The sequence below is a fragment of the Poecile atricapillus genome, chromosome 4, assembly GCF_030490865.1.
Source record: "Poecile atricapillus isolate bPoeAtr1 chromosome 4, bPoeAtr1.hap1, whole genome shotgun sequence".
In the NCBI taxonomy this organism is placed as follows: Eukaryota; Metazoa; Chordata; class Aves; order Passeriformes; family Paridae; genus Poecile; species Poecile atricapillus.
The window spans coordinates 48225441-48253199 of NC_081252.1; the positions used below are offsets into that span (position 1 = coordinate 48225441).

At 34.5% G+C, this 27759-nt stretch overlaps 1 protein-coding gene across 1 annotated transcript in view; it reads left to right on the forward strand.

The window, feature by feature from the left end:
- SGCZ (sarcoglycan zeta) overlaps positions 1 to 27759 on the forward strand; it is a 228935-nt gene that overhangs the window by 156467 nt on the left and 44709 nt on the right. The window contains exons 4-5 of the mRNA XM_058838251.1: positions 7449 to 7536; positions 25249 to 25371. Of these exons, the coding sequence (XP_058694234.1) occupies positions 7449 to 7536; positions 25249 to 25371 (211 nt within the window). The remainder of the gene's footprint in view (positions 1 to 7448; positions 7537 to 25248; positions 25372 to 27759) is intronic.

Genomic DNA, 27759 nt, shown 5'->3' on the forward strand with positions numbered 1-27759 from the left:
TCTCTCAGCTACTTAATCTAAAATAAATTAGAGGAATTTTCCCTCAATAGGGAGTGGTAGGAAATAGCTTTTAAAAGCATGAATATACTTTGATTTATATATTTTTTTCCTGTAATATCTTCATCCTCTTCCTGGTGTTAATTGTTGCTATATTTCATGTTGTAGCAGTTTAAGTTAAAACAGCATGGGAAGGACAGTCCCATTTCACTGTGATGGTGTAACGTGGTCAACACTTGCATACAAACAAGAACCAAAAGGCTGCTTCCAAGACTGAAAATAGTGTAATGAATTGTTGGTTACCATTGAGCATAACTTAAATGACAGAAATCTGTCAATAACTTATATATAACTTCAATAACTTATGCACCCACACCACAATAATTTTGACAGTTTTGAAAGGAGTAAAGTACAGTGATTCCACCCTTAATGTTTTTGCTTCAGATTTTAAGACTTACATCGGTTTTCTATGTTTGTCTTTGTTAAGGTTTTGTGGGGCTTTGCATTTTACTAATACACAGCTTTATTTGTTGGATCACAATTTAATGACTAAGTAGTGAGCTTTGGGCATTTAACAGACTTCCTCCAAGTACATTTGTAGTGTTGCTTTATTTTTAGTTGGAATTTTTATATCTAAATCCCATTTTAAATTTTATTTGATGTTTAAATCAATTCCACAAAAGTCATGTCTTTTGTCTGCTATTTAAATATCTACTTCTGCTTTATCATTAAGTTTTTCTATGCATGATTGAATTCCTCCATAATGAAAATTTCATGGTGTGTTATACAAGGAAGTAAAACAAGTAGGTCATTTTTGTCTGGAGGTTATAGCCGTGATCATCATTCATGTGGCTTCTTGGAACTCTGTGTATAACTCTTGTTGGGTACATCTATATTACTTTGGTAGGAGTAGCTGTGTTTGGGTTCAGCTTTGGTGTTGTCAGGAATCTGGTCGATATCTGTGATTGCCTTTAGCATATAACAAGGCTGACAGGGGCACAGAGCAAAGGCTGGAAATCAAGAGAGCATCCTTTGATGAAAAAACAATTATCTAGAAGGTATGTTTATGTTTCTCAAAACTTTATCAATAACCTCAAATATCAACTAGGGTGTTTTATTTGTTTGTTTCAAACTATTTGCTTGTGCTTTGTTTATTTTTCTTCCACACCTTTCATTTCTTTGGCGACTCAGGTGAGGTATATTGTCCTATGACTTGAAAAAAGCAGAGTCTGTATGTCAATGATGATGTGGCTCTCTGTCATTATTTGGGGTATTTTTACCAAATTAGTTTTGACATGAAGCCAAGTCTGCTACGCATTTTGCCAGTGTATTACATAAAAGATCTGATTCTTTTTCTTTTCTGCTTGCATTTTATCGCAATTATATGCAAATCAGTCTGGCCATGGATGAATGAAATGCATTGACCTATTAGTTTACCTGAATACTTTTCCCAACCTCCTCAGTGTGTAAATCTCATGTGAAGAAATCCAGACTTTTAGTAACATTTGGTCAAAATTTTAAGATATCTGGAATGTTTCCTTAAAGCAGAAGTCCAAATGTGTTTACTGAAGATTTTCAATCAGATTTTCAGGTTTGAAAGGACAATTATACATGAAGAACACTAAAATGTGGTGTGAAATTTTGTTTTGGGAAAGCAGGGATATAGAAAATAGGGAAAAGCATCTAATTAAATTGAACCAAAACTCATGTTCACTCTTCAGCTCAGAATTGCCCAGGAATAACTCAGACAATAAATTATATTCATTTTTCCCTCTCTGAAATACACTTGTGTTGGGGTCCCTGCTGTCCTGAGACCTTGGAAGGTTTCTAATTTTTTGAGAATATTCTTGGAAATACTGAATATTGGTAAATATTGGTATAAAGGAATATTGAAAATATTCTTGGAAAACATATGAGAATATTCTGATGAAGAAGAGTTTTCTTTAATTTGTGTTCTAACAGTTCCAAACTTGTACAAAATTCCAAGTCTTAATGGAGCCTTCAATTTTTTAAGTACTCAAGAACTCAGCAATTGCTTTTGTTTTTATGTATTTTTTTCATTTGCAAAGGAATGTTGCTAAAACATGCTGATGTTCTGGTTCTGGACGATGGATAACCTCTAAGGAATGTTTTTTCCGTCCCCTCACATCTTCTTTGGTCTTTCTACCCTTCTTAACTGGCACTGTGTCTTTCATATCCTTCTTCTAAACTCTTTGCAATTAATTCCTCCAGGATATTCTTCACACTTGTTATCCCTCATTTGCCTTAACTGCAGTTGCCCCTGTAGTTATTGCACATCTGCTCAGCAGTCCTTTGACTCCCTTGGTCTGCTGCACTGACCAGAGTACTAAGTACTTTCTATTTCTTTCAGTTCTCATTTCATTTCTCATTCAGTTCCTGTGGTGTGGTCAAATAACTCATACATTTTTCATTCTCCTCTTGGGGTCATTGACCAGATGCAGACAATCAGCTTGTTCAGTGGCACCCACAGCAGGAATCTCTAAAGCAACAGACACTCCGCAGCAGTGGGGAAACATGCTCTCTGTATTTCTTAAAATCTGGTAATGGTGAGTTTCTCAGCAAACCAAAGTTTAATACTGATTATTTTTTTCTGTAAAGATACCTTGGTAATGCAGTGGCCATTCTGAGTCACTGGAGTATCAGGGTATGTTTGAGAAGTGTCCCGTAAGGAAAGGTTAGCTATAATTATTTTAGCTGTTCATACTGGAGATAGGCTCAAATAAAGGAATATATAGCATTACATCCTTTCACAAACTGCCAGTGGACAGCATGGCAGATCTTGAGTCCTGCCTGCTTATTACATTACTTTTTGCATCTGTGTGACACCATGTAGAAGTCCAGAGACCTGAAGTGTTACACTTACCTAAGCACAAAAATCAAATCATAAAAAACCCATTGCTTGGACTATAAAAATGTAGACATATTAGTACTGTTTCTGAGTGTAAAAGTTGGTGGTATTATCATCATTATCTGTGTTCTGAGCATAAATCAGAAATTATATTTAATTGTACAGTGTACCATTTTACCCAGAGTAAACCAATGTTTTCTTAAACTAACTTGAATTAAATTTCTCCATTTAAAGTCTTTCTAATTTAAAAGGTTAATTTTGGAAGGACTCTTCAAAACTGAGCTAATTAGCTGGGATTGCCTATTTGAATGCTGTACAAAATGCATTAAATTTGTCCAAAATATGTTAAAAATAATTAAACCAGCTGTAAAAAAAAAAAAAAAAAGAGTTTTGATATGATTGCTCTGCAGAATATTTTTGGTTAAATGGTTTTATAAAGCAATCTATTGGACTTCCATATAATTAAAATAATATACTCATCCAATCCTACAAACAAAAGTTGATATTTATTACTGAACTGTGATTCTTAGTCAAAAAGAACCCCTAAACCAAACAAACAGAAAAATTAAAAAACAAACCTTTTTTTCCATCAAACTTTTCATTGTATTTATAACTGGATTACAAGTTCAGAAAGCTTTCTAAAAATACGCCCAAAATTAATTAGTTTGTTTTTACTTTTATGAATCCTCGCCGTAAACTTGTTTCAGGCAAGAAGTAACTATTGTAGCATTTTAATCTGATTTACCTTTAATTACAACTTCAAGAAGTTGTAATGCTTTGGGGCTTACAACAAGAGTCATTTTACACAGTATCATGAACATCAGCAAACTCTTGAGGTCCTCCTGTCAGGAAGCAGTGAGGGCTGGATACTCCTTAAGCAGTGAGGGGAGACAAGTAGCACAACCCAACCAAAAGGGGTTCAGGTGGGGCTGGACTGAAATGGGTCCCCCCAGGGAGGTTAGGTAGGGCCAGTAAGTGCTGGTAGAGCCCTCATGTTAGTACCCTTCTATAATATTTTAGTAATTAGCATATTGACATTATTAAAGCTCTAACTGTAAGAATGTTCTTACATTGTTGGGTTTTGTTATCTACAGTATGATTTTTGAAATGGCATCACAAATCATTGTAAGCTGAAGTTTGCATCAAGAGAGTAACAGGTCTGGTTATGCATAGAGAAAATTATCCAGTATCTTTATGCTTTAGATATGTTTGTATTCCTATGAGCAATACTCATTGCACTTCATACTTACCAAACAGAGCAATAATTCCACTGATTTCAACTAAGTCTTCTCTGAATGTCTAGCTCCTCTGAGAAGACTATTTTTTAATTCCTCTGTCTTTAGGCACTTCTTGTATAAAATAAAGTGCAAGTAATGTAGATGAAATGCTGGACTGCTTAAATTGATAGGAGTTCTGTCACTGCATTTTCTTTGGTCCAGAATTTAATCTTGCTGCTCTATATTTTTCATCCAGAAAGTGAGGAATGTAGATTTAAGTTCTTCACTTCTTGACTCTCATTTTTCCTTTTATATAAGGCAAGGAAAGAAGAAGAAAGAAGGCCTGGCTCACCTAATTTTTCATTATCCTGTATTTTAGAATTTGATATCCAAGGTTCTTTTTTTAAAATTAGAACCTGAAAGTCAGATTTTAGCCTGAGGTTTGTGTTAAGTATTTTTCTATGGTGAGAGGAAAGAAACCTTCAGATCAGACTGTGATCAGTCTTTGTGAGTCCCCAAACCTCTGCTGAACTGGCAAAAATAGGCATGGCAGTGTCCTCCCTTGCTAAGGATAAGACTTTTCACCAAAAAGTATTGCTGTTCAAAAAGCTCTCTTGCAGTGAGAGACTTCTCCTGGGTCAAGCTGTTCACTATAAGCAGTTTATTAGAAGGGTAAAGAGAGGCGAGACCTGTGTCCGCCACCAGCCTCGGCATCCACGTGGTCAGGGGAAGGGGAGAGAGTGCAGGGAGAGCAGGGGAGGAGAGGCTGGAAATGGGGAGAGAGGGACCAAGAGAGCGGGGGAAACCAGGGAGGCTTATGAGAGAGGGGGAGAACAGGAGGGGGGTAAGAGGGGGGAAAAAACAAGAGGGTAAGAGTAAGAGAGGAAAAGAGGGAAAAACCAGAGGGAGAGAGCAGGGAAAACTAGAGAGGGGTAAGAGCAGGGAAGGGCTAAGATAGGGGGAAAGGCTAAGAGTGGGGGAGAGGGGTAGGAGCTAAGAGGGGGGTAAAGGGGTAAGAAGTAAGAGAGGGGTAGGAGTTAAGAGAGAGAAGTTCTTGTTACAATACAATATATCTTTTTCTATAGCGAATATTCTAATTCCCACTAACCAATTACTATGAGATACACCCTCTAAAGAATTTACATACAGCCTATGAGCATCCCCATATTGACATACAGTGTTGCATTTTAAACTCTAAAAGCTTTACAAATTCTTTCCTTGCTTCTTGACCTTTGGACTTTCTATCAGCAGAAGGATATTGTTTCATCAACCAGGGATTCTCCTTTAGATGGCTAGGCTATTGTTCTTTGGTTATATAGTAACCAGTACTCAGCATCATGACTCAAAGCAGGCTTTCATTTCTACTTCGATTCTAGCCTTCATATTTTCAGAATCTTCTGCCAAACAATCACATTCATAAGGTTTCCCTGTTTCACCCTCCCCAGCAAAAAAGTGCCTAAACAAAAGTGAAAAATGCTCCTTAAAAGCCTTTGGCTTTGCAGATGCCTATTAGGACAACTGCCTTTCCCAGAGCAGCAGTTGCTTGGACTAATGATTTTCAAAGGACTATAAGGGAAGGGGAAATCAAGTAGTGAGAAAAAGGTCCTTAACAGCTGTTTTTGTTGCCAGAAGCTCCCTTGATTGCATCACATGTTTAGCTCAAGCTAGTAAAGTTGAACACAGTGTCTCACTGATAATTATATCTTTTTATCTAGAAAGATGGACAAGCCAAACAGTCACTTTCATCTGCCAGAATCTGTGAAGCAGAGCTAATTGGCAGGATGTTAAAGAGGTCATAGCATAGTCCAGTGAGAAATTAAATGCACCTGAACTCCCTGAAATTAGCTCAGAATCATTTCAGACTTCCCAGGGAATCAATTATTATTTAAAGTTAATAATCATAGTGAAAACAACTGGGATGGATGTTTCTTGTCCAGGAAAGCTCTGGATTCAAAGGAAAGGACTGGAAAGTATGGAAAATTTTAGTGAAAACCTAATGCATCATTCAGGTAAAAATAAATCTTTATCTATGTCTCCATATGTCCTTTCCTTCTCATCTAAAAAACTTTCAAGAACAGCAAGAACCAATATATTAAGAGACACACGTATGAGATCTCTTTAACCGTATATGCTCAGTCCAGGGATAACCAATAATGGATGCCCAGGGAGGAATATTACAAGTATATCATAAATTTCCCAAATATCTTCCTAGCCCTTAGTCATTCCTACTCAAGGCACATCCCCAGCTGTTTCTGTCAGATGTCATCATGCTTTTAGATAAACGCACACAAGCACACTGAGTGCTAGCAAACTGCCAGAAGCATTTAAGTACCCATGGTCTCTCTGCAAACTTCAGGGAAAGAACAGCATGGTATCAGGTGATTCCAGGGAGAAAAGTGCCTCTCTGCAGCAGTGGTCACAATCCTACTTTTTTCCTTCTCTCATGCTCTCACCCTACTCCAGTGAGTGCATGATTGGTGAGCTTGCTCTTCTTTTTTAAGGCAGTTTCTCTTAGCTCTCTGTTGAAGCTCTTCTTCTTTCCTGTGCATCTGTGCTTCCCCTAAAGGAGTGCATATGGCTCCTCATTCTACAAGAAGCAAAATTCAGTTCTTTTTGGGATTGTTTATGCTGGCTTTGAACACAGGATAAGCTTACATCTGTATATGCAAACATTTTTCAAAAGCTCAAACCAAGTTGGATGTTGAGAGCCAGGTAGTCATCCTGCTAACTGACTCCAAAATTTTTAAGACTGTGTTTAACATAAAGTGTTTTTCTCCTTGCTGTATCAGTTTGATGCCTAATAGTACCTGTAAGGTACTTTTGGCAGTGGATCAGGGTTCTTTGGATCTCACCTTTCAGTGCTCTCGGCTTTTTTTTTCTGAGAGTAACAATTCTCTTTATCTGCAAAGAAATGCATGTCTGTGTTTGCAGGATTTTAATAAGTGCAATGCACATATTACACATTGTGCAGATTAATAGAATAACACAATATAGTGTTGGTTAGGTAGTTAGAAAAGTACAGATTAATAAATGAAAGAGGCTGGTAGAACAGGTTTGTGTTAAGGTTTTTTGAATTTGGAACTTTGTAATATTAACAGGAAATTAAAATACAAATTAAATAAATCAAATTCAAATCTGATTTCTGAAGCAGGGATTGTATGCACAAAGACTTCAAGTTTAAAATAGTATTCTTGGTATTCTTTAATATAAAAATTTGACTTGTAAAATATATAATGAAATTATTAAAAAGGGCTATTATAGTTGACACAACTTCCCTCTCAGCATGCGTGTTTATATTAAGTTCTAAATTAATTTTACCTCAATTTTTTTGTTCTCTCATTTATTGTCTCATACATGTTTCCCAGGATAGCCCACTGGTCTTACAGTCTGACAGAAATGTAACAGTGAATGCAAGAAATCACATGGGACAGTTAACTGGACAACTGACAGTAGGTGAGTGTTCTTTATTGACTGTTATGTTTATCAGTTTAGCTTTATTAATAGGTTTAATTAATTACCATCACATATAAAATATTACTGAAAAGTCTGGGAAAAAAATCTCATCACCATACTCAAAAACCATTGCAGACAATGGATCATAAGAGCATGATTCAGCATTAATTCAAGGAAGAAAAACTAGAAATTCTTCAAAATAGCTAAAATTAAAACTGCTTAATGAAGAATTATAATTTTTGAGACCACTGGAACAAAACAAACTGAAAAAGCCTCAGCAAAATATGTTTCAACAACACTTTCAATGGGAAAATAACCGTAATTTTCTTACACTTTTTGTCAGTCTTCCATTACTTCAGTGGCAGTCGCTTTGGCCCTGTCACTTTTCTAAGGCATTTTTATCAGCACATACTCAAAATAGTTGGAGTAACAGAATGTTAAAAATCAGAAAAAAGCAAAAAACCAAAATTATTTCCTAATTACTACAAAATTTAAATGAAAAGCTAACATACTGCCAGTCATTCATTAAAACTGATATTTTTACAAAGTATAAAATATAGCCATTCCAAATTAAATGGAAATTGAAAAGTCCTCTCCCTATCTGTTTCACTTACCATGTATTTTCCCCCATTTTATGAAGTTTATTGTGCTATACTTTGTTTTCAGTACAAATCATACTTCTTGTGTTAATAAATATGAAGCATTTTCTTTTATATTTTCTGAACTAGAAGAGTACTAATATTTATTTTTAAGAATATTGGCAAAAAAAAAAAATTCACTGAAAAGAGATGTACTAGTTCTGGTACAAAACAATATATATTGACTGGGAAAGGGATGAAAAACAACATAAATGTGTAAGACCTTAGTATACAAAATTCTAGGGACACCTCTTAGACTTTATGTGTTTTCATTTTTTCATTTTCAATCCACATTATCTGGATTAAGATGTGTTTTATTCATTGTTTTTTCCTCATGTGCTGAGTTGATGCCCACAGATAATTTTAAGTTAAACTCAAGCTGTAATCTATACTAAGTGTTGATACTGACTGGAGACAGTGGCTTCTAGCTGTAAAAACCTTTGGCAAGAGCACACAGTGACACTCCATCTGCACTGATTTCCCTGAACGACCACATCGAATGAGTGTGCAAAGGTAACCAGACTTGCTAGCGGGTACAGATGAGGAAAATTAAGCTAACACCTGTTCTGGCCATATTGTACTTGCCCAGTGCAATTACGAAATGCAGTTCTCTATCATCTGCTAACTCTATTGTTAAAACCTCTACTTCAGCTGGAAATTGCAAAAAGGTGAGTTGCCCATGGCAGACATTCACATTGGCCAAAATAGATATAATATTTTTATCACTGACACTATTCTGGCTGAGTGAATCCAGCACTGAAAATGAATGTGAGTGTATTGAGACTGACCTACTTAAAGGCATCATATTAGAGGTTAATATTTTAAAAACAGGAAGACCTGAAAAAAACATGTGTTTTATGTTACCATCATTATGGTGAACACCTTAAGCTTCTTGATGTGCAGCTGGTGCCACCTCTGGAGACTAGAAGCTTGCTAAATTGCAATATTGTATTAACATTATTTCTTAATCTATTATTTCTTAATCTTTATTTCATATATGGCCTTTATTATTTCTTATATCAGTATTTATTTTTTTTTTGATGAATCCCCTGTACAGTATTGGATGTATGTTAAAGTATTCTTTATCTCTTATTAAGTTCTTAAACTTCTTACTTAGTTTCTTAAACTTCTTTCTTAGTAAAGACAATTGCAACTGCTAGTAAAATCAGTAAAATGTGGATGTTCTACTATTAAGAAATCAAAGAAATTAACACGAACCTAAAAGTGAAAATACTTTATTTTGAAATTAATTAATTTAATTAATTAATTCTCTCCTAAATTTTTTTGTTGTGAAAGACAGAACAGAGACTAGTTTTTACTTTTGCCTAGGTAAAAGCATGACCACATTTGCAGAAGGACTGGGAGGGGACTTTTCTATGCAGTTTGCTGACATAAGAAAATATTTTTCTATTGTTGTAAATAGTCCTAGAAAGTTCTTGTCATTAAAAATGCTCTCTGTCCATTCACTAGTGCAGTGTGCTGAAGCAGCTGTTTGTGTGGCTGCCCAGTGAAAAGAATGAAAATAAACAGTGAGGAAAAATCTTTTAAACAACCACAAAAAAGCAAATTATCATGTCCTGGGGGGAAAAAATATTCTTGGTAAAACTTTAAAATGTCATTATCTGTTCACTCTTTAAAGGGTTGAATAATAATAATTTTAAAAAAGTAGACTACAAGTTAATGTGGATGGCAGGAGCATTCTACAAAGAATGAAGGATGCCAGTGCATTCAAAAGGATGATAAGGCACTTTTTATACATGTGATATCATTGCCATTTTATCCACATTTCACAGGACTGAAGTGGTACTACAAACTAGCAAATAGGCTGGCTCCTCCTGTGTTTGGCAACCAAATTGCTGCTCATGCCAAATTTTAGGACAACTAAAAATTATTTTTGTGATGTCTGAAACTGTGCCATGTAAGACTAAGCCTTAAGAGGACATAATTAGAACTGTAATGGGAGGATGGATTAATGTAAAAACTGGTTTTGGGGCTGGAAGGAAGAAGGTTATATGTTCACTCGGGGAGATGGAAAAAATCCAGTGAAACTCTCAACAGATATTCAATTCTGTAAGTGACTATGGAAGACAAAATATGTCATTAAAGTGCATCATTAAGACATGTTGGGAAACACCCTAGCCTAGGAGGAGTGAAGAAAAAATATATGAAATAATTTTTTTTTAAAAAAAAAAGTAACTAAGCGTATTGGATGGTTGAGTGGTTGCATGTTTAAATGATACAAACTCAAGTTATGCTTCAGGTCATACAATACCAAGGGTACACCCATTATTGCAGTATAGTATTTTTATACTGGCACTAAAAACTCTACAGAGAGAAAGCCACAGCTGTAGCAGTGCTTTCTGTTGGGATCTGTACCAACTAAGCAAGAGATGTTGGTTTGTACTCCAGTCTATTCATGACATATGGTCTGGAAACTGCCAAGTTTGTGTCTGGATCTCCAAGAGGACTCCACAGCCTTCAGTTTTTAGACATGCCATTTAAGACCAATGGAACAGATGTATCACAGACGTGAATTGTATCCACAAAATAAAGATGAAAAGATGACAATCCATGGAATTTTTCTGGATAAGTTGTCACATCTCTCCCCTCACAACCGTTACTTACTTAGTAATAGTTCTGCATTAGTCATTCTACTTAATTACCTTTACACAACTCTTTTTCTGTGTTTGATCAATGTTTGTATAGCTAATATGGATAATGTAAAAATAGTTTATATGGAAAATTCTACTTTGTTTTTTCTACTGATTGTAGAAATGCACATTAGTTGCTCACCCTGAGCCACAAGTCTTTTGTTCCCATGCTGTTTGCACATATCTTATATACCTTTGCCTGCCTTTGAGTGGAGTACTCTAGTCGTCCAAGCACTAAAAAAATGTAATGTGACATTTGAAACTGAAACACACATTTGTATTTAATGTACATTCGTCCTCAGGTTGGATTATTATTTCAGGTTTATTGATTTTCTTTTTTTTTCATTTCCTTTTTTTTTTTTTTGTTAAGAGGTATTTTTTTCTTACATTCTTCCTTACTGCAATAATTGTTTCTGACAGGTATTTCTGCTGCTGTTTGACCCTTTTCTATTCATAAAGAACTCCAGGGATCTCTGAAATGTGCAAAAAACTGTTTGACCCTTTTCTCTTCATAAAGAACTCTAGGGATATTTGAAATGTGCAGGAAAAGTGCATTTAATTTCTGCTAAGCTTTGAGCCCTCAGACAGAATCATAACTCACAGACATCCAGACCTGTACAAGTCACAGCTTTAGAGTGCTCCTGAACCTGTTGCTCTAGCCATTGAGATCTCCAGAGCCATGCAAATTCAGAAAAAATATTTGAATACCAAAGTTTTATCACATTCTTGTGGTTACTTTTTGAGAACAGCAGGCAGATGTGTGATTTTCAATTACAGCACTGCTAAAGACTGATAACATTGTTAAAATATATATTCAAATAACTTGTCAAACTTTGAGATCCTTTCCATGCATTTACCACAAAACTTGTCTATTCCAAGATCTCTTTCTTTAAAATATGCTTGCTTACTTGCGGTGTTCCATCAAGAATACTTGGGTTGTTGTGCAGAAACCGTTGGAAATTAGAAACTGCAGGTATGTGGGAGTGGGAGCCTCCTTCATCATTCATACCTGTATCGTATATGGTGGTTTCCTATGCTTCTATCAAGGGATACCTTAACAGGTAACACATCCTGCTACCCCTTCACTTCTGAGGTGTTCAAAGTAAATCATCACCTAAATGCCACTGCTGATGTTCCTTTTGCAACATTTAGATATCCATGAAGAGCTGAAGCAAGTTATTTCAAGTATTTCAAGTATTCTTGCTTTTAGGATCATCTGTGGGAGTAACAAAATAATATATTCTTACTCTACAGGGTAGTAACAATAATAGTAAGGTACATGTAATAATATGTGTATACATGTTGCTCTAAATCTTTGGTATTATTGTCAGACATTTTCTTAAGATTTTTATGAACTTGAACTAAGTATCCATTAATAACATGCTTAATGAGACAAGAAATGTTTCTGTTTTAGAATCTTGCTTGCATGCATTGTAACCTCAAATGTAAGGTCTTTTCTCCTAAGTGTTGCAAGAGGGTGATTTTAGAATGATTGTACACGTACACCCTTTCCTTGCTATAGGAAAAGGGAGAAAATGGTCTCAGATCTTCTCTTATCTGCGTAATTGTTCCTGTTTCATCTGTAGTGGTGTGCTAGGAGCAGAGGGATGAGTTGGTTTTACAATCCCTCATTAGCTGTTGTTGCCCTTCAGCTGGGCAAAAATGGATTAGAATTTGCCAGGAATATGTGAAATAAAGACTTTCTCCTTCCTCTTACAAAGAGGTTTGTCTGCCTGTCATTCCAAACTACAGTGGAATTTCCAAAATCTGAAATACATTAAACTTCCTGTTAGTCTAATTTCCATATTAAAGCAATTGTTCCTGTAACCACTGTGGTACAGTAGGATAATTATTATTGCTAAGAAGGTATGGCAAAACAAAGCCAGATAAATGACTTATCCATTTCTCAGCATTCTCTCAATATCTATTCCTTAACTGAAATACAGACTGAATAAACACAAATTTTGGTCCCTAATACCCCTTTAATGTATGCAAATAAGAAATGTCGGCAATTCATTTTACCATACCTAGATGAATTAGTAGTCTAGTTTTTGCAGTTTTATACAAGGAGGAATATTTCACATTGAAATGCAGACTGAATATGTAGTAGCTTAAAATCTTCTTTTGGCACATTTTGTCATTTATCAGGTGATTCTCATTGTAGTGAAGGTTTTCAACTTATAGTTAGTTCACTTGCTCTTAATTTTCTAATATAAAAATAAATTAACTGAGAATTCATAATTTCTGGGCTAAATTACTTGCATTGCTTACATTTTTTCAGATTTTTTTGCACTTTAAATGGAGTTTTCTGTTGACAATCACTTGGTTGTCTGATGTTTTCTCCGTTACGTTTACATTAGTTACTTGTCATCCAGAGAATATTTGGATATTTTACACAGCAAAATCTTACATATTCTGAATGTACTGATTTTAAAGTATAATGTTAAACTTTTATCACCAGTTAAGCACTCTTCCCAAACGTAAGAATATAAACACTTTATCAGGAGGTGAAAATACAGCTCTTGTGCTAGTTTCTGGTACAAATCCTTTGTCAGACTTTTCAAATGGAGGTCAGTAGAAGATATCTTGCTCTTTTTTTATACAGGTTAGTTTACCTTGTACTTAACTGCGGGGTGAAAGGATTTCTTTCAGCTTCAGGACTCACTGCAGAAGGAATGATGGAGCAGTGCCTGGAAGGCCATATGGCTTTATGCCTCCTCCTGGCAAAGCACGCGAGATGAGCCAGGAGGCAGTCAGAAAGTGAGCCATGTTGCTCATAGCAGTTGAAATGTCCAGCTGGAATCTGAGTCTCATCCCTCCTCATAATTTACAGTGCAACGTGACATTGCCTCCATTTCTGTCTGTTTAGTCCATGGAAAAGTCTTTTTACAAACCATCTGTGCTGTAACAGGTTTTGTGATAGGAGTTCACCTAATATATACTCTTAATGGCTTCGGCTAAACTATCATGAGAATCCACCCCCATTAATTAATTGTCCTGAAGTGTGGTATTGGAAAAATGTGAAGCTGTCTGAAAACTGGTCCAAACTTTGACCTATTTGCCAGCACTTTGATGGGTCTGCCAAACTAATCCTGAAAAAATTAACATCATAATTTATTTGAAATTCATCCATATTTCTCTTGCAGTTCTCTGTGTAAGTAATTTACAAATAATAGAAAGCATCAGGGTTTGTTTGTTTTGATTCAGCATCAAGAGGCAGACAAATCCTTTCTAATTTTTGTTTCTATTTCACTTGTAAATTAGTTGCATCATTTTCTGTGTTAATCTTCATATGTGCATTTGAAATTCAGTTATGGCAAATATGCCCTTTTGGACAAGCTGTTGCATTAACTGGATTGAAAAATAATACTTTTTTACACATCCATTACACAATTAACTCATAAAACTATTGAATATGCTACATCAACCATTTTCAATCCAGTTTGTGCTTGGTTAACGAGATCTCTTTGCAAGAGAGAGATGCTTTACACTGTACTTCTGATTGAATTTGATAAATTACATGTATTTTCAGTTTTTAAGCAATATCTTTCATGTCATTATGATGATCTTATTGCACATTATGTGCAAACATAACACTACAATGCTCTTTAGCATTTGAAATACTCTATGGTGTAAAATATATCTTAAGTCTCCCTCATTGTCTCATGAATTGCTACATGAAAACTGTCCTGTAAAAATAGAGTAGTAAGATATCTCTCTGTCAGTTATTAAGACCAAGTGGTAATTCTTCCTTGTAGGTATGGTCATTATTTAGCCTGATACCTCCTTCCTGAAATACAAGAGCGTATCACATCTGTTGAGATGTCAAGAATTAAAAATTTTCTATGAGTAAACACAATTGCAAGCAGCAGTAGGAGAGTAATTGGATTCTGTGCAATTTCAGCATGATTATTTCAGGAGAGGGAGAGTGCTTATACATTGTTGGTATTAAACAGCTTATCCAAAATGTCTGTGCAGTGGATATGATTCTTTGCTTTATCATCCCCAGTAGCGTGATATACATAATCTTCTTTGAATCTTAAAAACTAATAACTTCAGTACTTCCAGAGCTGAGGTCTTAAGACCTCTTCCCCTTATTTTTGCATTCAGTATATTTTCTTTCTACCTTCTTCAGACTCTAAAACTTTTGTCATTTGAGTCTTGATCCAACTTTTCTTCTTCTCTTTTTCTTTCCCTCAGTCTGAGCTCAGGAAGACTATTTCTACCTCAGATACAAGGTACAGCTCATGCTAGTTCATATCTGAAGTTGCACTGATCTAATGTGGAAAGCATCTTTTCTGTCTGTAACTGACAGACAAAAAGAAAAACGTACTTTCTACTTTTATAAATAGACTGATACCTTTCTTTTCATACCATAGACAAAGTACTTATGTTCTTTCCTTGTTTGTCCATGATCTAAATTTGGAGGGAATTTTAAGGTCCTGTACCTCATTTTTGATGTGGTGCTGGCAGGAACACCTGGCACGCTAAGGACTGTTGAGGTGCTGGGTTCCTGCAGGGCAGCCTTCAAAAAGAAGCCACCACAAGCCTCTTTTTCTCTTGAAAGCACAATGGTCTATACCCACTGTCACTTTAGAGGTGATTATGAAAATGATGAAAGGCAACACTAAATCAGTGTTTTCCAGGCAGGGATTATGGAGGGGGAGCAGGAGTGCAGCAATGACTGTGCAGAGAGGTGTCCAATCCGCTTGGTATGAGCCTCAGCTCACTGCCTTAGTATTTCATCTCAATGCTTTGACCCCACAGAATCTGTAGAGCCTGGACGTATACTGAAGTAGATTTTAATTATCAGTAGGTATTTGGCAGTGGCACTGCAGTCCTCTGCTTACTTTGGTGCTTTATAGGCTTTTTATTTTACCTTATTGTACTTTAAATACAAGTCTGGACCTTTCCACTGTTTCTAGAAAATTGGCACTGAGAAACGGGAAAACACAGCATTCTGTTGTAATTCTCAAATATTTTATCCTCTTCCCATCCCACCCAACCCGACCCCATAACATATCGGAGGACCTGCAGCTATGAGCAGTTGATTGATCTAACTGTGGAAGTAGAGTCTGAGTGGGAAGAGGTAATTAGTGTTTTCATGGTGTTGCAGAAATGTTAGTGTTTAAACATTAATCCATTGCCATCTGTCCTGCTGCTGTTACCCACATGCTGTTGGCCAGTACAGACAGCGTAACTACTGCCCAAATGTTCAGGGAAGGAGAAGTGATTTCCTTTTGTAGGAGAGACATCCCAAGAGTCAAAGAAATGGGGCTATTTAGAAGTGTATATGTACATTTTAAAGGTATAGGAGTGGGTTTGAAGGATGCAGCATCCATCTTCCAAAGATGGTTCTAATTATTTTCTTTAGCTTTATCTGAAGCTAATACTTCATTTAACTTCAAAAACAGCTGCTGTGCATGCATTTTGACATTCACAAGGCTGCTGCTGGCTGCTAAGCGTTATTAAATTACCTACAACATCTGGACCTTTAACAAGTCTCTGACAGGACACTAAGATTTTATTTTTACCCCTTTTTTCCCCTGATGTTCAGACAGCTCACTATTATTGTCAGGAATATATTGTTCTAAGGGGTGAAGGACAAAATAGGGGCAAAAAATGAGAAGCTTATTTTAAGTTAATTAAATACAAAAACATAATTTAAAAGAAGAAAAGAGCAGTGCAATTTTTCTGGTGTTCTTTATTTCAGAGCTGCAGAGAACACTTGGAGGTAGAAATTCAGCAGCATGCTGATCTACCTAAAGGTGTTGAAATAACAGCAAAGAGATATGTCAAACATAGGGGTGAGGAGTAACTTGATTAGGTTTTTTCTTCAGCTAAGTTATCTTTAAAAAGTTCTATCAGTTTTATTATTGAAGCATCTATGAAAAATTAGGCTGTGTCTGTTTATGAAAGAGATTCTTGGAAATGAATAGTCAGGCTTTGAAACATTTGTGTTTGCCCATGAAAATTATTTGTCCATATGAGATTGTGAACCTCACAAATAGCAAGTTCTGGTTCATATCAATTAAATGACTAGTCTTAAAAAATAAATAATAAAAATATTTCAGTTTTTATGGAATTTCCCCTCACATATCTTTAGACTATCAGAAGTTTTATCTCAATGTTATGTTGCAATTAATATTGTTTTCTAAAAACATCAACACTGAAGTTTAATTTTTATTTACTGTACTTCTCCTGGTCCCATAAAAAAAAAATCGTTCCAAAACCAACTTCAATGTAACACTGTAACTTTAAAAATACATTAGAAAATTGCAATTAATAACCACAGCTAGAACACTGCTGAGTTTTGTCTTTATTTATAAATGAAATTGTTTATTTGCCTTTTTTTTTACCTCCATTTTGAACAGGATTAAGTTGCAAGTTCCATATTATGCCAATACTAGACATGTTTAATTGTGCCATTTGTAGATGGTCAGAGCTGTCTTGGTGCAGTTTGTCTCAAGCATGTACAGCATTGTTAAAGGCATATTTATTCTGGATTTAAAAAAAATTCTTTAATACATCCAATATAGGTCTTAAAATAACTTCTTTTTCCTTAGGCTATTCTTAGAGTGATAAATATTGTAGTTGTAACCGAATTATGAACAGATGGCACTGAATTAATGATTAGGTGAATATTTTTAAATTTTCTTCCTGTGAAGAAAAGCATTCCATAAATCTCAAATTAATTAGTCACTGGGAATAGTTATCATTCACTGAATTGTTAACATGAGTTAGAGATCGAAATAATACAGAATGAGCAGTTTTTTTCCAAATCAAAATTGGGAGCTACCTTGCCTTTAAAATAAGTTATTATGACATTAGGGTTCCAAAACTTCATGATTTTGCTTTTGTGTTATTCTGCACAGGTATTTTGCCTGCAGAAGTTTTTTGGTTTTATTTTTGCTCTTTTATCATATATATTGCCGAGGCATCTGGACTAGTTATGACCTCAAAGTTTTCACACACTTTAAGATTTCTACCCATTTTGTTTCTGGTGCAGAAGAAGAAGCCAGGTGCTAATTTAGCGCATTTATTTTTCTCTAGGTGAGTGATTCTGGTTGTCTTGCCATACTTCTGATGTGAAAGCTTTCAGCTAGCCCAGACAAAAGTTCCACCTATGCTGCAGGTCTTGAATTTGCACATCCATCTGCATCTAGGTTATATTTCTTTCCAGATACAGAATTGTACACTCTTTTAAGGACACTTCAGATTTCCCAAGGGTATAGTGTAGCCTCCATAAGTGGGGTATTTCAAAGGTAGACAATCTGGCAGTGTTTCAAATCACAAAGACACAGAGTTTCAGTGTCAGCAGAGTAACCGGCTGAGGTAGATGTCTTCATCGGTGAATTGAATTGCATCTTATGTGCTACAAGTCAACAACGAGCACCACTGAGAACATTAATCAAAAGAGACACTTCCAGAAGCTAAGAGCCCAAATATGCTTTTATCCTGCTTCTGTAGCTTTCTGGCCCTTGTCCCACTGTCAAGGGCAAGGAGACAAGTAATTTCCTAAATGGATAATGCAGAAATCCTGAGAGCTGGGTTAAGCCCTCATTGTCTTGTGCCATCATCATAGCGGATACTAGTTGCTCAGAAATCTGAAAATGCACTTCACTGATCTGCCAAGTAGCAGAAGGGTTTAAAATTATCATTTTCTGGTCAACAGGCTATATTTTTTCCCTTGTTTAACTAGCCAGTAGTACCCAGTGGTAGTCTTCTTGTGGATGAGTCATGTATATCTTCTAGTATTTTGTACATTCTTTCATTAAATCTTTCTCAGATAAAGTGTGATTATATGAAATGCTAAGACCTTTTGCATAGATAGCTTCAGCATATAAAGCAGATTATCAGAGAAATAGTCAGTTTGTAAAAATTAGACTTTTTTTAGTCTTCTTTATATAGTAGCTATCAGTATTGAATTAATATTATAAAAATGTAAAATAGGGAGGTTTTAACATTTCTTTTTCAAGAAAGCTTCTAAGTACTCTGGTAGCTCATGTCCTTTGTTTAGGTCTTCTCTCTCAAAGTGTGATTAATTCAATTCTTTATCTCAAAAAGGTTTGATTTGCATTCAGAAACATTATAATGGTCTAATTCACTACATTGTGAGTAATATTATACAATATTTTGAGTCACAACAGATTTTATTTAAAGTCAATGGGAAACTGCCAAAAGCATCTGGAAGAACAATTTGTATCTTTTTAATAAAGTTGGGGGAAAGAAAAAAAAAAAAAGCTAGCCTCTTATTAACAAAGGTACATAGAGAATATATTGACAAGGTAGAGATTGGTCAAAGGTGGGATTTCATTATATTTGAGGTCTTTCCAATCTGAATGATTCTATGATTCTGTGAATGTGAGCAAAAATATTTGCTAGCTTTTAATTTATAATAATAAAACACAAAAAAAGGTTCAAAATGTCTGCAGGGTAGAAAAAATATCTCAGAATAATTGTCTAATGCTTACAGAGAATACTGCCAGTAAGAAAGACAAAACTGAAATATTTTCTTTTTAAATCTTCACAAAGTAAGATCCATAACAGTTATTTAAAAAGGTCACAGGATAAATGAGTAAGAGGAAAGGTAAGGAACTTACCTTTCAACATATTGGCTTATATGAATATATTTCACTTCATCCAATTTAATTTTCAGTCCAGTTACCTCAGAGTGATAAAGCAGGATGCATAAAGGTCCTTCAGCTACTAGCAGGTATTTTATACAGCATGCAGATGAGATATAAGGCCTCAAAAGATGCAAATAAGTCAAACATCAGATTTGTTTTTAAGAAAAGAATAAAGCAGAGATACAGAGATTTATACATCAGTGAATTTTCAGTAGAATTTCTGGGAATTGGTAAACCTCAGCTTCCAAAAGATACAGGTTCAGCTTTGTAAAATATTTATGTTGTAAAAACTAATCACATCACTGAAAGCTAAAAATTACAGGGTTAAGAATAAGACTGAAAACTTGGAAAATCCTCTCAGGATTTAGCAATATTCAGGTTGTATTCACCATGAGTAAGAAAAAGTAATAAGCTTTCTACTCCCATTCACACTCTAACATATTCTGTGCATGTAGTGCACAGAATATGTTAGAGTCGTAAATAACACAGTTGCATGAGCTGGACTTATGAGCTTGTAAATGAAAGGTAAGTTGATAAATGCAGCAATAAAAAGAAGTTAACATGTGGCTATTTAATGATGTCACAAAGAAAGATTCCTGAACAATAAAGGAAAACACATAGGAAAGTTAATGTAATGGATCTGGTAATAATAAAAAAAAAAGTTATAATTTAACCTACTATTTATTTTATAAATACTTTATGTAACAATCTAATTTAAAATTTATCAATTTACATAAACCATGTATATTTATTTATTATTATACATGTTTATTTCATTTTTAATATGTTTATAACACATCTATAATATTATGAGAAAAATTCGTCTAATACAAAAGTAATTTTACATGCTACAAGCCTCAGTTCCAGAATCTAGATCATGTTTTGAGTAAATTGAACTTAATGGGATTATAAATAGATCAAAACATACAGTGTGAAGTCCTACAGATAAATTTTGGTGCCTCACATATCTTCCTGTGTGTTGCTTGGCTTTCTTATCTAAGGACCCCCATAAGCAATTAAGATATTATAACTAAAATTACAGGCAATGCACATCCTTTTAACCATTGCAGATGCAAAATAAATGTGTCAACTTACAGCTCAAACAACCTTCAAGAATCACATTTTACTTTCATTCACCCATGTGTATTGCCCATAGCTGATGAAATTATGAACAGCTGTATCTGATCAGACCAAAGGTCTGTTCAGCCATGTAATTTCTGAGTCTCATGGAAATTACCATATGTTAGGGATAGTAGGTGGAAAAGGTAACAGAATTTGCTGTGGCCTCAAAGAAGTAGCCTGGAGAGTGTTGTCTGCTGCAACTTGTATGCTGCTTCCCCGTGTTATTTTCACAGCTGGGGTTCCACTGTCAAGATGCACCAGGAAGACAGACTGCAGGGAGGATGTATTCTATCTATTAGAGAGGTGACAGGCAGTATTTTGGGATGGGTTTTTCAGTGACAGTGCTGGGTTAATGTTTGACTCAATGATATTAGAGGTCTTTTACAACCATAATGATTCTATGATTTTACAAAGTTCCTAGAAGTAAAATCTGCCCGGGAGGGTAGAACATTTTCTGTCAGATTTCATTTGACAAAGTCCTAAACCTGTAATACTACTGATCTTTCATGGATATTACTGGGTCTGTAGGTCATGGTGGAAGAAGTGTCCTACCTGATTCAGATGGTTCTACTGAATTTCCCCTTACAATAATGTGTGGCTTATTCCTATTCCTAATTTACGTTGACAGCTGCTATTGTTCCCTTTCAGAAAAGGTTACAAATGTATGCTTTGTTCCTTCTCACACAGCATTTGCTCCAGCTTCCCTTGTCTGAGTAGATAATCATTCAGAATAGGAAACCTTGAAGATCAACCTCTCGTAGAAGCAGTAGTGTTCTGACATCTCTACAGCATAGCCACCAGCTATTGACAGAGAGAACTAAGGGGTCTTTTACCTTCTACTTTTACACTTTTTAGATAAAACGAAGTTGGCCCCTTCCATTCCTCAGCAAACAGAACACAGAATATGTTCTGATTGTTGTGAATCTTTGTTTTTGTAGATGTTTTACTTGGAGCTAAAGGTTCTCTTTTTCTTTTCGAAATTCCTCAATGTTTCTGTTCAGCTGGTATGAATCCTTCATTTGCACAATTGCTCTTGCATTCACTGAAATTTTTTTAAGATATTTTCTGGCCAAAATACCACATCTAACATTCCTCTGAATATTAAAAAAAAAACATTATCTAGGTGTATACTTTTCAAAAATTGATCTTAGACCCAGGTGAGTGCTGAATCTTTATGAAAAATGCTTTATCTCTTTAATCTCCAATCTCAGAAGCATCAACACATTCTAATAAAAGTAACTTTCTTTGTCATCCAGACTCTTCATAAAACTCTGCATTTAATAAATGTTTAAGTAACCCTTTTTTCATTGAAGAACCAGAAGAAAGTATATTGAACTTTATTATGTTTCCTATTTACAAGGATCAATTTGTGGTAATTCCATTTGAATTCTAATCCCTATACTTAATTTACGGTTGTTGATTTTTATATCTTTCTCTGTGTCTGAATTTGTTGTATGCCGGGTGGACATGGAAGGGGGTTGAGAAATCAGACACAACTGCTAGTGTTTGTAATCATATCTAAACCTTGTAAAACTGGAGAGTTATCACAGCAAATAGCGGTGGTAATTAGTATTTCTGAATAATAACGAAGTACTGTAAGTAAACATTGACTTTAAAATGCAAAATGTCAGAACATGCATTCTTCATATTTTTATTATATTAATTAGTAAGTCAAACTCTCTACAAATTCAAAATATAGTTTGTATTTTGAAATTTAACCTCTATTACTGTTAATCTGGATTACAGAACCATAAATTTCTGTCTTTTTACTGCATGTACTGCCCAACATTTTCATTTAATGCATCTTCACTACAGTTAAAATAAACACTTTTAGGCTTTGTGCCATTTAAAATGTAGCTGGTTTAATGATAATTTCAGTTATGCAACTGCTGTGCAACAAGCATGTGTTATAAACCATCATTACATACCATGTATATATGAGTATGATAGGTATATTTTTCATATGCATAATTTAAATGAAAGGAATTTCACAGAAACATAATAATTTGAGAATTATACAACTGAATTTACAAGTTAATACTTTTCCTGAACACAAGATGAGAAAAGAGTTTGTCATGGACATCTCTTGAACCTGTTTAAAGCTGTTATGGAGCCAACTCCATGTCTAGTATGAAGCAGAATAGCAATACAGTAAGAAGTTTTAAGTTTAAGAAGCATTTCTGGTAGCCATGTTTGATAGAAATTACCTTTCCAAACAGAATTTTAGATTTCCATATATGATTATCTGCTGGACTGAAGTATGCATTATTCAAGCAGATCGGATTTGATGAAAATAGTGATGACTCTACAAGTTTGAGATTAGAATTTCAAAATATTGCCTTTGTTCATGCATAATATTCTAAGACTTGATGCATTGTTTTTATTAGTAGTACTATTAAAGATTCAGATATTTTATGAGATGTGTATGTTTGTAAAGTGTTTTTGGAGCACGGCAATTTGCTTTACAGCTAAGAAGATAATACCCTAATACATTGCAAATGCAACTGCTTGCTCCTATTTCAACAGGGAAATGTAAATGTAATGGAACAGAATTCCATTTTGATAGCACTGATTACTCTGTAGGCAGTTTAACTTTCCGAAACTGGTTTTATAGCATTCACACCTGGTTCTATGTCAAAGAGACAGCTTTAACATGTATTATGTTTTTTAGTAATCTCTCAAATGCCTTGAATGCACTAACTACCATTTCAGCAATAAGTAAGTAATACCAAGTAATACACTATTGAGTCCTGAGTGAAACATGAAGTAAAAGCCCATTTATTTTACCATTAAAACCAATTTAATTCCTGTAATGATATTTTTGGACTAGCTGAATTCTAGGTGTACTTCTATACAATGTGATTCTGAAGCAGCACAAATAACATCTAAAATATATGCATTCTTTAGTCAAAGTTCCAGATCATTGTTACTTAAGTCATTTTTCATGAAAACCTATATTATCCTGAATACACCACAAGTTTTGAAAAGCCATTATTGAAACGGGCTGTCACTTACAGTGATATTTAATGAGTAAGATTGTGGCAGGTCTTTTCTCTTTTTGATTTCTGACACATTTTCTGTTAATTTCTTTTCCTTACAGAGCTAACAACTTTGATGGGTGTAAATTAGTAACATCACAGTACTTATAGTGCCATTTACTTTTAGGTGGCTAAGCTATCATCCACTCTTAAATAAAGATGAAACTATTTAGTATTAAGTTATTTGTAGTTGTCCTTTGGTTTCCTGAACCATAAGTATGGTTGCAGGACAAGGGCATCAACAAACATCTGTTTCTGTAATCTGAAATCTGCCTCTGTCTGTTTCCACAGAGATTTTGTATTTTTTCAAAACAAAGCAAACAACCTGATTAAAACATTGTAAAAGAACTTCAGCAGGGGAGTGGGGGGTGAGAAAATACAATTGTACACATTTACAGAATAAACATTCAACAAAATGCATCATCACAAGTATTTTGATAATTCCTTTTAATTTTCTTCTGTATTTGTGAATCAAAAATAGCCAGAATTTTTTAAAAACAAAAGTTCATCTGAAAGTAAGAGAAATTGTTTTGATTACACAGATGATTCTGCAAATTATGAGCTGCTAAGGCAATTCCTTGACCAAAATTCATTATCACGTTTTTATATTCCTTATTATATATAAAATTGATTCTATGCATTTGCGTAGAATTTATATATTATGGAGGCAGGAGATTTTGACAGACTTCTAAACCAGACTATTAAACAGAAATAACGTATATAAATTTATTTTTCCATAATGCCATGTAATTTTTATGCATATAGATTTATTCCAGGAATGCATTACAAATCTAAGTAGGGATCATAGAGAAAATTTCAGATTATTATTCCCTGAAATAATGTATCTTGCCTTATATCTTGTTGCGCCATATGCAGTTGATTGCTTTTCAACACCATTTCAGAGGTGATGTTTGCTTTCACTTATTAATAAAATAAAATTTTCAGAAACAGTTTAGTAGACAAAATACTGAAGAGTAAGGTTAAGACCTGTAAATTGAAAAGCACAGTAAATTTAAAAGTCACAATATCTGCATACTTTCTTCATTGCATTTAAATCAATTCCATATATCTGTACAATTTCAGAATTATATTAGGATTATTGAGCTTTGAGACATTTGGGAATATTGTTTCATAAAATATGACATAAATTGTGATATATTTGTTTGTGTTGTTTGTTTTGATGTCTTGTGGTTTTTATGTTGTTCCACTGTCTAAGTTTGTAGTAGAACTGAATGAAAAATACCCTTTTCTGCTGTGTTGATTTGTATGTCTTGATGGAATAGGGTCATGTGTTATTTTTATTTTTTTCATTGGCAAGAAACCGCAATTTAAACTGAACAAACCCCAGAAAGCTCTGTCTGAATTGGCATTTCAAGATCTCAGTATTTAAGTACATTCTAAATTTTAGTGTTGATTTCCACATAATGCTGAAATAGATGATTTTGATAGTTATTTCTGTGAACTATTTTAACAGTATTTTATAATGCAAATTATCTATCAGGCTTACAGAAAGCCAAATATTTTAGTAAATATTTTAGCATCATGTATTCAATGTGTTTTGGATATTCCATTTATGCTGATGATTAATTCTTACGATATATCTTAGATGTAATAATCACTTGCTTGATTTCAGGAGCTGATGCCGTGGAAGCTCAGTGTAAGAGATTTGAAGTAAGAGCAAGTGATAGTGGAAAAGTATTGTTTTCTGCAGATGAAGATGAGATTGTCATTGGAGCCGACAGACTGAAAGTAACAGGTATGGTAATAATAAAGATTCTAATTGGATGTAAGCATATATTTTTTAATACTTTTAGTAGTCATTAAAAAAATTCTAATCCACTGTAGATGAAAACATCTTTCCATTATCAGTGATTGTTTGACCAACCCAAAGATACCGCATAATCTAAATTCTCAATTCCTCTTAAAGAAGACTTGAATTTAAACTCTGCAGGATTTGTACTGTGGTACAAATCAAACTTACCACTGTGTTTTGGCTTTTATATGTTACCACTAAGCATTGTTTTGTGGTGTGTGTGCCATTTGTTTAGGTAATGCTCCTTAAATGATAAAAAATATATATATGGTGACCTTTGTTTTTCTGTACACAAAGTATAAAGTCTTAACTTCCATATGAATTGAGATTTTATGAGGGTCAGCTGAAAACCCCTGCCTTGACTTGGCTATATTACTTTATAATGAAATAAAGGTTGCTGTTGTAATTTCACCACAGCCAGCACGTAATTTTTACACAAACACTCACTCCACCAGTGTGGCTGGGAAGAGAATTGGAAGAATGAAAATAAAACAAAAAGCAAACTCATGGGTGGAGATAAAGACAGTTCATTAAGTAAAGCAAAGGTCACAGACACAAGCAAAGCAAAACAAGGAATTCACTACCTTCCATGGGCACTGAGGTGTTCAGCAATCTGAACACAGAAAAAGAGAATCATGCTGAATCCTGCTAAGGCTCAAACTTTGTCATAATACTATAGGCTGAGAAAACTAATATTAAATGTACAATTGACACAGGAGATGTCAAAGCATCTATCATAAGTTAAAAAATAAAACATCTTACAAATGGCGCTAAGAATTAGATTCCCAGCCATGATCATTATTTTTTAATCAGACATTTGGCACCATAAGGATTAACTTTTTCCAAAGATTTTGTGATACCTTTAAATTCTTCAGCAAACACATGAAAGGTGATGAGTCCCTGTGAGCAGCATCAATCAGACTGTATTACTCCACATGGCATGATATGACTGATGAAACCTGGCAGGAAATCATAATGTCAAACATCAACCAGAATTTTTTCTTTAGTTTATTTTTCTCAAGCTTGTGGTTTTTTATTATCACAGTGCCTTGGGGTGAATATAGGAAAGGAATTATGGAAGAGAAAATAATAAAAAAAACCAAACTTGAATATAAAAAAGGGAAAATATGATGTGCTTATTTGGAGATAAAGCTCTCATATGTATTTATTTAAGGGTGGTACTACAATGAAATTATTTTATTTTCTTCTGTAGAAATCAATAGTGTCTCTTTGGAAACACTTCACTGTGAATGTTTCCAATAAATGATGTATTTTAGTAATTAAATTTCAAAGTATGCCCATGGGCATTTGTAAACTACCATAGCAGTGTGGGATTTTTTGTATATTATTTTTCCTCCATTCAGAAAAATGTTTATTAATGCTTAGCTTTTAAAAGCAATCTATCATAAGCCAGTCTAAGAAATTCTTTATTCATAAAAACTTAATCTTTCAAGTTTCTTGCTGATTATTTTTTGTAACATTTTTATATGTAAATTTTTATATAGGCAGTCTATTCTAAGAAGAAAGGTATAGTAGAAACAGGGTAGTAATCCAGATATCAATTTATTTCCCAGATAAGAAAAATATAGAATCAGAAGTAGTACTTTTTGGTTTAGAGAAATTGCAGTTGTATATTTGTATATTAAGAGTATCTCACTTTAAAATTAGGTAATTGGCTGGTTTACTTTGAGCTTCTTACTCTTCCTTACATTGCTAGTTTTGTTTTTTCTTTTAACTACATTAGCTATTTTCTAATGAAAGGAAAATTTCTATTTTCTCATTTCAAGGAAAGAAGAAAAAGTATTTAAATTTTGTGTTGTTGGAGAGGGCTGTTAGAATTGCAGCTGTCCATTGTCCTTTTGCACAGAGATGCCTCCTGCCACCAAGTATCATAGAGATTTGGAGGGAGGAAAGAGGAAGGCTGGACGAAGTGAACATATTGTTAAAGAACTGGGGAATAAAGTAGTAACAAGAAGCTCATTTTCTGGTGGGCTCATGGGTTCCTATCTGCCTGTGATGAAACCTTTCTCCGTATTTTATATTCACCCTGCTGTTCAATGGACAGCATTTATAGCATCAGAGAATCTTCTTTTGTCCCACTGCAGCTACAGAACAAGAGTATCTGTTTGATTTTTACTTCTCTTATTTAAATCTTAATTCAATATTTTCTTCTCTTTACTTTTATTTCATTTTTCTTTTAACTTGAATATGAGTGCTGTAAGAAACTCTTTTAGCAGGACTGTGCTGGTCAGCTTTGTTCATGAGAGTACAAGCCCATATCATGAGGCAACTTTATCCTGCCAGAGCATTTTCGAGAAAGATTGAGAATCC